Below are 13,386 nucleotides of genomic sequence, written 5' to 3' on the forward strand. Positions count from 1 at the left end.
CAAATCAGCATATGATTTCTGAAGGATCATGTGACACTGAAGACTGGAATAATGGCTGCTGAAAATTCAGCTTTGACATCACAGGGATAAATTACATTTTAAAAGTATTCAAATAGAAAACAGCTATAACAGTAAATAGTAACAACAATATTTCACAATATTACTGTTTTTCCTGTGTTTTGGTGAAAAATGCAGCCTTTGTGAGCACAAGAGACTTCTTTAAAAACATTTAAAAATTTTACTGACCCCAAACTTTTGAACGGTAGTTGATCTTTTACTATGAACACTTCTACATTAATATATGATATTTATATTCTAACATTTATATGTTTTAACTTACAAAACAGTTCACAGGTCACATTACAACAACAATAACAACAACTTCACAGAGGCGTGTAAAACAGTAATGGTGACGTATATTGCTTACATAATATGTGGTCTGAGCATATATATGGGCTTACATCAGTTCACTTTATTTTAAACTCTGTACCTCACTCACCAAACAAGTGAGGATACAGTAGAAACCAGCACCATCTACTGGCTGAGCCATGTCAGTGACAACACCGTTCACTTTTCACAATGACCTTGATTTATCTTCACTACATATTCTGTTACATCTAGGTCCTTTAAAAACTGAAAAATCAGCAATACCATATTATATGGCGAGAAAAAAAAGTTTTTATCATAACTCAAATATCAGAGCACATCTCACTCCAATAGATAAAAGGTAGAGGAATCTGCAGAACTCCAGTCTAGCAATTATTTAGGTAGCTACAAAAGGTTTAAAAGTAATGTTTTTTTCTGCCAACTATACCACGAAATATAACTTTTATTATTATTTATTAGCAATGCATTTTATATGTGCCAGTTTTCTTAATTAAATTTTTTTTTTTTTTTTTTTTCATTTTCATGCTTCTAAAACCAGCACAATGCAGAAATGCACAAGATCGAATGTTAAAATAAAAAAATGATAATTAATTGAGTTCGAGATCAAACGTATGTGCAAATGTCTAAAGATCAAAAAATCTAAATACGAAAATGACATAAGAAGTCTTGTTTTCTGAGAAATTGATCAAAATGAAGTGTTTATAATTTTTAAAAAATTGCCAGTGGTCTTAGAAAAGCCGATTTAATTCCAAGGGAAAACAAGTTTTCATACCCCACTCACAGATAATTTGTTCTTGTTTTAAACATAAACACACTTAATTTTGTTTAATTTCTCAGAAAACAAAACTTCATGTTCAATTTAAATGTATTTTGATTTAAGGATATTTAGATATTTGCATTGGAAAACAAAACAAAAATATTGAGGAAGATATTACTGCAGCACATACAACATTTAATGCCATGACTTTATGAATTTATGATTTTTTGCTCCGATTTAAGACCTTTTTAAGGCCTTAATTTAAGGGAGGGCTGAATTAATACTTTTTAAGGCCTGCAAAACCCCTGTTAGTGGTCAAAATTCTTTCTAATGATAACAAGCCTGTTTGACTCACAAAAGTAGTTGAGCGTCTCCTCAATCTGCTCTGAGGTGAGGTCTATGCGTGTGTCGGGCGAGATGAGAGGTGTGTGGATCCAGTCGTCGTGCTCATAGCCGTACACACAGTCTGCCCTCAGCCTGTAGACCGGCAACTGCTCCTCCAACAGACTGATAATCTCCACCTCAGGGAGCTCTGTGCTGTTACAAACATCTACAACAGAGAGAGACAGAGATGTGCAAATCAACACTAGTACATCACTAGTACGATACAACACACATTCACACACGTTCTGACCTGTGATTGTTTCTGCATCCCTGTAGCGGGCGTGTGGCGCTTGAGGCACTGGTTCCTCGGTTCCTTCGCCTACATACTGCTCTTCTGGGATGGGTCCAAGGTGTACAGGTTCTGTAGGATCTGTTCTCGAGCACTCAGAACTGGACTCGTCCAGCTTGGCAACTTCTCAGTGAGATACTACAACATGTCCAGCTTTGCCCCTCTCTCTGTAAACAACACAGACCAATGAGATTAAATATTATAAAACACAAAAAACAAAAGTATATGCTGTTTTAGGCCTGATTCAGTATTAGTTATCTAAGGATCTTGCAGATAAATTATTTCATTAACAAACACGTAGGCTGGTTTGTATTTGTTGCAGTTATCAAGGTTTATTTTTGAGAAATCGATTTTCATAATTCTTGATAGTTAGGCCACCAGGTGCAGCAAGGAGGTTCCTTTGAGGTAATCTAACAGTGGATAGAAAGAAGATACAGTCTATAATAATAAAATAATATATTAATAATCATTTCCTTTTCCTTTTAGTAAAATGGCAATAAAAAGTCAATTATTTAAATTTGCAAAGAACACATTGCCTTTATTATATATATATATATACGTAACCCTAAACCTACCCCATTTGGTCCCCACAATGCAGCATAAACAAGAACACACACACACACACACATTTTAGAAAACATTTTAAATGACAAACATGCTCAGATCACACAATCCCTGTAGAATGAAACTCATGAATCATCTTAATCATAGAGAATTACAGAAAATATTGTAGTTATTGGCACTGTGCACATGCAGTCAGAGATTATAAATCCCACAGAACATCTCTCACGCACATGCATCGCATTATCGTAAATATCCAGGAATTGTAAAACATGAGATCACGTGGTTTGTTTTTGTAATGGGCGTGTCTACGCATGTGTCGTCATGACGTTCCTCCGCATCTTCTGCGATACCTACACCTTGCGTAAACAAACTGATTTTAAGTCATTAAAAATGAACGTCTGTATTTCACTGTAGTCCACCTTTTAGCTACTGGCAGATATTATCAAACAAGATAATGCCACGACTGTGATAGTGTCTATATAGATGAATCTGCTTACTTACAATAAGGCAACTCCAGTTCGTGTGGAAATCATGTAACGTTAATTCATTTATCGTCGTCCGGATGACACGCGCACCACAAATGAACTGATTTCTCCAAATGAACGGCGTTAGTCACGTCAACCATAAAGCACAGACTTCAATTCAGCTTTTGTCTCTAAAGAACCGAGGACCTAGATTGTCGGATTGTTTCACTGTCGTTACACCGGGATTGTTACAAATGTCTTCAACAGCAGGCGTCGAATCTCCCAAACCACTGAACCTTAATTCTTAGTTGGTTTTATTTTGCCTATCCTCTTCATCATCCTCTCCTCTTGTATCACCTCCTTTCATTCTCAATCTGAGAGCGCCGCAATGCCTGTGACGTCACACGTCAAACGCCGATGCCGCGCATGCCTCGCGCTCCTGCAGCAACTCGCAACAACACAAGAATGTCACACAAAGGACGTGACACAGTTTCTCTGCATACGATTACTGGGCTACATTTAATAGCTTTCGTTATTTAATTTATGTGTTTATTCGTTGATACTATAAACACGAGAAGGTATTTTTGGAAATGACAATCTGCAGACAAATCTGTTTATATTTTTAGATGCAACTAGTCAATATTTATTTTAATAATATTCTTAGTGTTAACATATTTCGCATTTTTTTTCACGTTTTTACTTGTTATCATTTTACTTTAGTTTACTTAAGTAGGTCGAGTCTGATTTCACAAAAAGCGCATATATAATGAATGCAAATCAAGTCTTAGATATAGCATGTCACACTACAGCACAATGTTGTCACATGCTAACTGCTCATGTACAGATATTCCTTTTTATATTTCTTTGATATGGTTGTGTAGTGCTTTCACGTTCTAGTTTTAAAACGTGAAAGCAAAGTTGGCACACCACAGCTCCAAAAGTAGAAAAATAGGCCTATTTGTGACCCTGGACCACAAAACCAGTCATAAGTAGCATGGGTATATCTGTAGCAATAGCCAACAATACATTGTAGGAGACAAAATTATCGATTTTCTCAATATTTAGATTTTTTTTTTGCACAATCAGATTCAAGATTTTCAAATAGCTGTAGCTCAGCCAAATATCGTCCTATCCTAACAAACCATACATCAATGGAAAGCTTATTTTTTCAGTATAAATCTCAATTTCAAAGAATTGACCCTTATTACTGGTTTTGTGGTCCCGGGTCACATTCATTTATGTTCTCTCCACAGGTGATGTTTCAAGCCTAAAAGCTCATCATCAGTCAGTCTGATGAAGACCCTTGAGTGCTCGAAACATCACCTGTGGTGAGAACATAATTATTTTTCTACTTTTGGAGCTGTGGTGTGCCAACTTTGCTTATCCTGTTTGAAATTTGTGGTTCCTGGTTCACATAAAAATATTAGGCAGCACCAAATCAGCATATTATAATAATTTCTGAAGGATCATGTGAGACTGAAGTATGGAGAAATTTGTGGTTGAGCAGTGAGCACCCACATTGGGCTTTTGGCCTGTTGGATGTGCGCACTTTGATTGCAGTCTTTCTAGATTTGAAACTTGCCTGATTAAGATGATAAAAACAATGGGAAAAATCTCCAAGGTTACAGAGCATTTTCTGAATAGAAAAACCCAGGCGGAAGGAGACACATCACACATTAAAATCACCAAGGAAAGAATTTATTACAATCAGACAATTGCATATTTAACATGTCTACAGGAACAGATTGATAGCTTGAGGTCTGTGTGCTAACTTGCTGATTTTGCACTTAAGGGAAAAGTGTGTGTGGATCTATTTCACAGCTTTGTTGCTGAGGTTGAGTTTCCTGTGCACACCAGAATTGCTTGTTGTGTGTTTGTGTGGCAGGGTGGGAATGGGAGGCAGGACAGGTTCGAGCGGAGGGAGAACATGGCCGTCTTTGCGTGAAAGAGCACGGATCTCATCATTGACAGCCTCGATGTCCTGTGCTTGAGCAGCTACCAGCTGCTGCAGCCTCTGCAGTTCCTGTTTCTCAACCAGACGGCCTCGGAACTGACCCACCTTAAACAAACACACACACGTTTTGAATGTCTGAGAAGTGTCCTGCATATACTGCACATTCACAGCTGCAGGTGCAGGTGCTGCTACTGCTTCATTTGTGAATAAACTGCAGTAAATATTGCAGCAGTTCAAGATGGTTTTAAACTGGAATTGAGTAAACTAAATCATGTCAGAAGTTTGACTTTCTTAACAAATATGTGAAGAATTCAATAAAGAAAGTGATAAAATGTGAATAATGAATGAAAATACCGTCTTCCGCTGTCTGGCATTGAGTTGTTCATCCAATGCTTTTTTCTGTCTGAGCAGGCTGTTCATTTTACATAGTCTCTCTGTGTTTTGTTTCGTGATTTCTGTCAGGGCCTCTCTTGCTTCTATAACTTTTGCCTGGTAAACACACATAATCATGAAAAATTCCTCTAGATTGGCAAATTTAACATAATAATTGGTTCATTACATATACTACTGTTTAAAAGTTCACACTACAAAGTTCACATGACAATAGACTATTATTCACATATTAAGTCTGCTAAGAATGTAATACTTTTATTCAGCAAGTATTAAAATGATCAAAAGTGACAGTGAAGATATTTATAATATTACACAAGATTTCTATTTAAAATAAATGCTGTTCTTTTGAACTTTAAATTCACTGAATCCTGAAAAACCAAAGAAAACAAAACAAACAAAAAAAATCAACAGTGATAAATGTTTCTTGAGCATCAAATGAGCATATCAGAATGATTTCATATGACACTGAAGACTGGAGTAATGACTGCTGAAAATGCAGTTTGCCATTACAGAAATACATTGCATTGCAAAAAAAAAAAAAATTGTAATATTATAAATGATATATCTTTTTTTTATTTACTTCTCAACTATAAATTTATGCTGCGTTTTCATGGATATTTGGTACTTTTTTACCTATTTACTGTAAAATTACTTTACACCATTAGTTTTCTTATGAAAAATATTTTTTTTATGAAAAATTACTTTAATGATGACCTAAATTAAATATGAATTGTTTCTGCACATTGGTCTATGTGTTAGGGATAGAATACTGCCATCTGCAGGTTAGATGGAAAAACTTTAGGAATTATAGTTAAAAGAAAAAAGTGCAATGACCACATATATCCAGCAGAGGCCCTTAGGGACTCATTTCATTTTCAGTTCATTTTTTTTGATGTGTCAATTTCTCCTCACAACTTTATGATATAAATTTTGTGAATATATATTTAAATATTCTAAAATACATAAAAAATACAACAACAAAAATCTGTATTTTGTCTGTATTTTGTCAAAGGTAATCTAAATAATGCCCCAGACACCTGTGTGTGTGTGTGTGTGTGTGTGTGTGTGAGTGTGTGTCATAGATTGTAAAAAAAGATGGACGACGCGTCTCCACTTCCTTCCACTATAGAAAAGTGAAGCCAAAACATCTGAGTATTGCCACTGCCATCTTGAGTAAATGACGTCATTTGGAGCCAGAGTCTGCGCAGTAGAGATTCGTTTGGAGCCAGAGTCTGCGCAGTAGTGTCGTGAGGTGGAGCCGCGGTATAAAAACTCCCGCCCAAACTCCCCCAGACCCAATCAACCATAACGACATTCCCCGTTTTTTATAGCATAAAATTACTAGCTAAAATCAAACTTATCACAAAAACGAACAATTGAACATATTAAGTTGCGTGATTACAACTACCTTAAATGACCAAAACCATCCTTCGGAAAAATTATATTTGAAGTGTCATTTATTTTTTTATTTTGACTCAAGTCTCATTCGTTTACATGGAGAGGGCGGGGTTTATGACCTGTACTGCAGCCAGCCACCAGGGGGCGATCAAAGAGCCCACAGCTTCACTTTTCAGGACGTGTGAGGCACACCCGGTGTGTGTGTGTGTCACACCTGTGTGTGTGTGTGTGTGTGTGTGTGTGTGTATGTGTGAGTGAGTGAGTTAGTGAACATGCTTGTTCCATGTTGCATTTGTGCTCTAGTACCAGTCCTTCATTTATGTGTGGAAATTTTCAGATTTATGCCAGATTTGTTGATTTTATATGCCAATAATGCTCTCTGTTCCAGTCACACTTATGTGTGTGTGTATGTGTATGAGAGAGAATGTTCGTTCCACTTTGCATTTGTGCTCTAGAACCAGGCCTTTATTTAAATGTAGACATTTTCAGATTTATACTGCATTAATTTTATTTTTGTATTTTTTTACAAATTAAATAAAAAAAGAATAATTTTACCATTTATTTTCAATGTGGGGTCATTCTGACCCCAAGAACGATAAACAGTAATTTTTTTAAACACCTTTAGAACAACCAAATCAAGCCCAGATTATTTGTGTGTGTTTAGATAGGTTATTTAGGAAAAGTCACAGAATCTCATGTCACTAAGATGAAGGGAACACTTTTTAAAAACTAAGGAAAATTCAAATGGTGTCAGCTGGACCCCAAGGAGACATTAAGGGTTAAAATAGAAAACATTACATAGTTAATGATGATTATAATAATACTATCATTGGCTAATAATAAAAATATTTCACTGCATTACTGTTTTTATTGCATTTTTGATCAGAGACGTTTTTTTCAAAAAGCATTAAAAAACTTTTAAATGGTAGTGTAAGGCAAAGGTAGGGTAAGTGTCATTGAACCTCCCAGTGTTTGAGCTCATTTGTGTATTTGGCGTCTTGCTCTCTGATCTCCTGTCTCATCTCCTCTACTCTCCTGTTGCCTGACAGAGTCTGCAGAACCTCAAGGTCAACCAGCTGTCCGAACTTCTTGAGCATCAGCTGCTCGCAACGTACTTCCGACCCTGCAAAGAAATATATTTAATAATGTAACACTTTATTCACTGAAACTCAAGTTTAAGGAAATATATTTGTCTCATCCCTCAGTTTGTAAGTAAGAGTTTATAGTATGTTTTTACAGCTGCATTTTACAACTAGCAGCAAGTGTGTGATTTGAAATAGCCTCTGACCCTTTATTTTGGCCTCCATGTCTTTAAGGTCATGTCTGAGCTGTACGTGTTGTTGCTTGGCGTGTTTATAGAGCTCTCGCTGTTCAATCTTCTCTTGCTGCAGCTCTTTAATGCGCTTCTCCAGATGTTGTAGATCAGCTGTGTTCAGGACCAATGCTGAGTCAAGCTTACCCGGTAATAGACCACTATTCACATATTCAATCTGCTCAGACAGAGAGAAAGAGACAGAGAGACTTGATACTGGATGTAAATTACACAATGAACGATATAACACAAAAGATAATCAGCACGTAATTATGTTCACACACCTGATGCAGTCTGAGTGGCACCACCACATCCACTTCATTCAGCTTCTGCTGCTTTTCTCGGTTAATGAGCTCCAGATCGCCCTCTGCTGCTTTACGATTGGTCTGCACAATCTTCTCCTACAAAAACAAATGTACTGTCTCTTTAGGCTTGTTCTGTTGTAAAAGAAATAATAGAAAGAAAGGAGAGAGGAGTGGAAAGAACTATTTCTCTCACTTTCTTGGTCAGTGTGTCATACTCCTTCTTTAAACCGTCAACAATTTTTATCTCCTCTTGCAGCTGCTCCTCCACATCCAGACGATGTTCTCGCAACCTCAGTGTGTTCTCAAAAAGCTCGGGATCACAGTCTGAAACACACACACAGGACATATATTATATATTTCATGATTTATATACATGTATTTTTTGAATGTCTTTGAAAGTCTGAATTTATTTGTTTAAAAATACAGTAAAAATCATATCGTAATTTAAATAATATTACAATTTAAAAATCATTCTTGTATGCTGGTGCTCAAGAAATATTTCTTATTATTATCAATGTTTAAAACAGTTGTGCTGCTTAATATTTTTTATAATGGTGATACTTTTTTCAGGATTCTCTGAAGAATTTTATTTATTTATAATATTTTTTTTTACATTGTAAATGTTTTTACTATCACTTTTGAACGGTTTAATGTGTCCCTGCTTAGTAAAAGTGTTAATTTAAAGAAAAATCTGATGCCAATTTTACTGACCACAAACTTTTGAATGGTAGTGTGCATTAACGTAATGTATGTTATATATTACGTACAATGCACAGGTGAACAACAGGGTGCAAACAAGACACTAGTTCTCTGAGGAGCTGGTTGTTGATCTTACTTGGTGGACACACACTGTCATCCAGGGGAACTCCAGTCTCAGGGTCATCATAATCCTCATCATTATCCCCGTCTGATTCTTCATCAGAGTCTTCATCGCTGTCATCTTCCTCCTCTGTCACATCACCGCCTGATGGAAGGAGGAACAAAACGAATATTACATTTGAATTAACAAAAACTTGACTAAAACTAAAACTGTTACAAACATTTTGTTAACTGAAATAAAGCTGAATTAAAGCATAAATATTAGATGAAAAAATTAAGAAGCACTAAATTTGCTAACTGAAAATAAATAAAAACTAAAACTGAAATAAACAAAATAATCTTAAGATATTTTTTAAAAAAGCACAAAAGCACATAAAATAACTTCAAATTAAAGCAAAAACTACAAATCTAAAATAAAAGCTAATTCACAATAATAAATAAGAAACTATACTAGCATGTAAATAATACTAAAAAACCATTGATGGAGTCTAATTTTATGTGTATCCTACCTGTTGCTTCCATTACAATGATGTTACATTTATTAAACTGTCTTTAATTTATTAAAAATTAATTAATTAATTTTTTTTGTTTATTAATAACTGCAAACATTTAAAATAATAGGAAGACAAATATCAGACAGTAATGAAAATTGCTTAATTATATTGAAAATAATGAAAAATGATTAATTAATGAAAAAAAAAAATAATTAATTCAAAATCCAAGAGTCCTAACACATTGCCTTTATGCAAAATATGACTTCTTTGTATTAGTTTTGGGGTGAAATGTGACTTTTAGACAGGTTTTGTGAGATTCACCCAGTGAAATACACAGAACACTTGCAGCTCACCGTCACGTCCCTGTGTTTCTTTCTTCTTTGTACGCTTGATCTTTTTCTTAAACACTCTGGTGAGGAATTCCTCAAACTTGTTGTTCTCCCCCAGTGAGGCCTGAAAAGTGGCAGCGATTGTTTTCTCCTTTCCTTGAAGTCTCAGGATGTCTCTCTTCTTCAGCTCCATCTGCTTCTTATTTTCATGCATCTTGGCCTGACAAACAAAATGCTGAATATGAAACTATTCTGTACTGGACACACTAAATACACGTGCAAATGAAAACACTCCCACCCTGATTTCTTCCTCTTCCTGTATATAGGTGGTCAGTCGCTCCTGTAGTATGTCCTCCCTCTTCTCAAACTCCTTCAGAAGCAGCAGCTCCTCAAAAAGCGTCACATGTCTCAGATCAGCCAGTTTCATGTACACATCCAACTCCTGCTTCTCGTGACGCAACACACACAACTCAGCGTCGAAACGCCACACTGCCTCCTCCATCTGCAGAAAGATTGAAAGAAGGATGGTTTGAAGGATTGTGATAAATATAATCCCCCTAACACACCAAACTCACCTGTTTAAGAAGTTGGTCTTGCTGGCACAGGTTTCTGATCTCCTCAATATCTCTCATCTCTTTTTCTAGTTCTGTGAGCTCCTCTTCCTGCTTATGAGAGTGTGTTTCCTCACCATCGTTCTCTATGTGTGTGTCCTGAGCCTCAGTGTGTGTGCCTTGCGCCTCTTGTTCAAGCAGCTCCAGGATATTCTGCTCATCCTGTTGTTCTTCCAGGCCAGTGGAAGCCATCTTGTCCCTAAGAGTGGCGTAACGCTCCAAGGTGGCCCGGGTGTATCTGTGTTTCCTCTCTGGCATCTCTTCTGGCATTAAGACAGGTACAGCCGGCTGTGGACGACGCTTCTCAGGTGGCAGGTGCTGCTGGATCTCCTGTAACTGCTCCACCTGGGCTTGGAGCTGAGACACAATCTCCACCTTACTGTCCCGAAGAGCCATCACACGGGAGTTCATCTCAGACTTCTTCTCAAAGATCTGTAACATATAGAAAAGTACATAGACCACCACATGCAAACATCTGTGAAAACATATCATTTAGTAGATCATAAGAGCTCGGCTTATTTTAGTTAAAAAGCCACAAAAAGAGGTATAAAGAGGTTGTCATAACAATGGACAATTATTGTTATGAGATCCACTTTTTTTCTTTTTTTTGTCGAGAAACAAATCAGAATGATGTTTTTTTTTTATTTAATTTTGATAATTTTTCAAAAATTTGACTCACTAAAAATTTTTTTTACTGATGAAAACAACAATTTTGTTGACAAAAGTATGCAAAAAAGGAGAAAATGTACTCTACCATTCAAAAGTTTAAAATTAGTAAGATTTTTTAAAAAGAAATTGATACTTTGTATTCAACAAGGATGCATTAAATTTGCAATCATACAAAATGTTTATTTTTCACAATTAATGCTTTTCATTTGAATTTTTTATTTATCAAAGTATCCTAAAAAATGTGTCATGGTTTCCACAAAAATATTAAGCAGCACAGCTGTTTTCAACTTTAATAATAAAGTTAGTAATAAACTTTTATAATAAATGTTTCTTGAGTAGCAAATCAGTATATTTAGAATGATTTCTGAAGGATCATGTGACACTGAAGACTACAGTAATGGCTGCTGAAAATTCAGCTTTGCCATCACAGGAATAAATTACATTCATATATTAAAATAGAAACTGTTGATTGTAAATTGTAATAATATTTCACAATATTACTGTTTTACCTGTATTTTTATTTAAATAAATCTTTCAAAAACTATGAAAATCTTACCGACTTCTAAACTTTTGAATGGTAGTGCAGACCAGCTCAAACTTTTATTTTGAAAAATGTATAAAGATTTATTAAAATAAACATTTATTAAAATAAATATTAAAAATGTCCAAATTATCAACGTTTATCAACACATTTGGCAACATCATATTGTAATATTGTTCACTCTCTATAATATATTGCATTTACAACATTACTTCTATGTTATGGAAAGCTTATGTTTCAGTTCAAGAAAGTTTCATTTTTGGTGATACATTTGTATCGTTCACCTTTTTTTCCAGTTCCACTAACTGCACTCTCTTCTTCTCCACGTTCATCCGCAGGTGTTCAGGAACAGTAAAGTCTTTCGCTGACTTCAGCTTAAAGTCGCCCATTTTCTCCTTAGCCAATCGGATCGCTTCCACATCCTTAGGGTCCTCATAGTCCTCACTAGGCTTAGAGGCATAGCTGAGGAAGCATTAACAATGTTACACACACACTCATAAACACAGACAGAAAGATACACACACACTGGTACTTACAGTTCTGCCCACTCTTTTTTCCTCTTCTCTATCATGGCTCGGGCTTTCTCTGCCTTCTCGGCAGCTTTACGGAGTTTCTCCGCCTCTCTGCTGGCCAGTTTACGAGACCCTGACTGCATGCTTCCCGACTGCATCACCGGATCTGTTACCAGCTCATACTGCACTGCTTAGAGAGAAGGAGAACGATGACCTGTACGTACTGCACACACACAAGTCTAAATGTTAATTTAACACACTAATCCTGTCTCACGTGAAATGTTGCTGGCTTCTTTGCCAGGCTGTGCTTTGCTCTGCCAGTGATCCTGTTCCATGAGTCCGCTCTGAGATGCCGCTGTGCCATGCTGGTGCAGGTGCATTTGTATGGCAGACAGAGCCAGCAGCCTGTAGTTAGAGACCTTATGTCCACTCTTAAACGCATGGACCGTGATCGTGTCCTCCACCACTGACTCCCAGAACCTACAGAGACAACAGCAATATGAAAGAATAAACAAAAGCAGTGATGCTCAATTGTTTCTTCCTACAATTCAATGACAATAAATTAAATTTACAAATTGAGATTTACAAAAACGGGCTTCGATTAGTATTTATTTTTATAGCCCTATATTACAATTGCTTCATTTGTATCTACTTCTATTTTTCCTTAGAAGGTTTATGAGAAACATCTTTAAATACTGTATATAGTTTACTCAGAAACTCATTCTCATATCATTTCAAACCCATATGACTTTTTTCATATTTTTTTTACTTTAAGTAAGTACGATGTTGTTTTGGACCCCACTGACTTTTATTATATGGACAAAAAGGATGAAACTTTCCTAAAAATATCTTCTTTTTTGTTCCACAGAAGAAAGTACATCAAACAAGTTTGGTACAACATTAAGGCGAGTAAATGAAGACAGAATTTATATTTTTTAACATATCTACACTACAAAAGTTTTCAAACAGTAAGATTTTTAATGTTTTTTAAAGAAGTCTCTTCTGCTTACCAAGCCTGCAGTTATTTGATCCAAAGTACAACAAAAACAGTAAAATTTTGAAATATTTTTACTATTTAAAATAACTGTTTTCTATTTGAATATGTTTTAAAATGTAATTTATACCTGTGATTTTTAGCACCATTACTCCAGTCACATGATCCTTCAGAAATCATTCTAATATTCTGATTTGCTGCTCAAAAATA

General features: G+C 35.7%; 1 protein-coding gene across 1 annotated transcript in view; it reads right to left on the reverse strand.

Annotated features, from left to right (window-relative positions):
• Positions 1 to 4,527: 4,527 nt before the first annotated feature.
• Positions 4,528 to 13,386, reverse strand: part of cfap44 (cilia and flagella associated protein 44) — a 19,977-nt gene continuing 11,118 nt past the window's right edge. The window contains exons 21-33 of the mRNA XM_016441991.1: positions 12,457 to 12,662; positions 12,207 to 12,369; positions 11,955 to 12,132; positions 10,425 to 10,892; positions 10,148 to 10,351; positions 9,874 to 10,069; positions 9,043 to 9,171; positions 8,401 to 8,531; positions 8,187 to 8,303; positions 7,879 to 8,080; positions 7,553 to 7,713; positions 5,154 to 5,288; positions 4,528 to 4,904 (exon numbers count right to left, since the gene is read on the reverse strand). Of these exons, the coding sequence (XP_016297477.1) occupies positions 4,656 to 4,904; positions 5,154 to 5,288; positions 7,553 to 7,713; positions 7,879 to 8,080; positions 8,187 to 8,303; positions 8,401 to 8,531; positions 9,043 to 9,171; positions 9,874 to 10,069; positions 10,148 to 10,351; positions 10,425 to 10,892; positions 11,955 to 12,132; positions 12,207 to 12,369; positions 12,457 to 12,662 (2,539 nt within the window). The 3' untranslated portion in view covers positions 4,528 to 4,655. The remainder of the gene's footprint in view (positions 4,905 to 5,153; positions 5,289 to 7,552; positions 7,714 to 7,878; positions 8,081 to 8,186; positions 8,304 to 8,400; positions 8,532 to 9,042; positions 9,172 to 9,873; positions 10,070 to 10,147; positions 10,352 to 10,424; positions 10,893 to 11,954; positions 12,133 to 12,206; positions 12,370 to 12,456; positions 12,663 to 13,386) is intronic.

The sequence above is a fragment of the Sinocyclocheilus anshuiensis genome, unplaced genomic scaffold (genome assembly GCF_001515605.1).
Source record: "Sinocyclocheilus anshuiensis isolate Anshui unplaced genomic scaffold, SAMN03320099.WGS_v1.1 scaffold195, whole genome shotgun sequence".
Lineage (NCBI taxonomy): Eukaryota > Metazoa > Chordata > Actinopteri > Cypriniformes > Cyprinidae > Sinocyclocheilus > Sinocyclocheilus anshuiensis.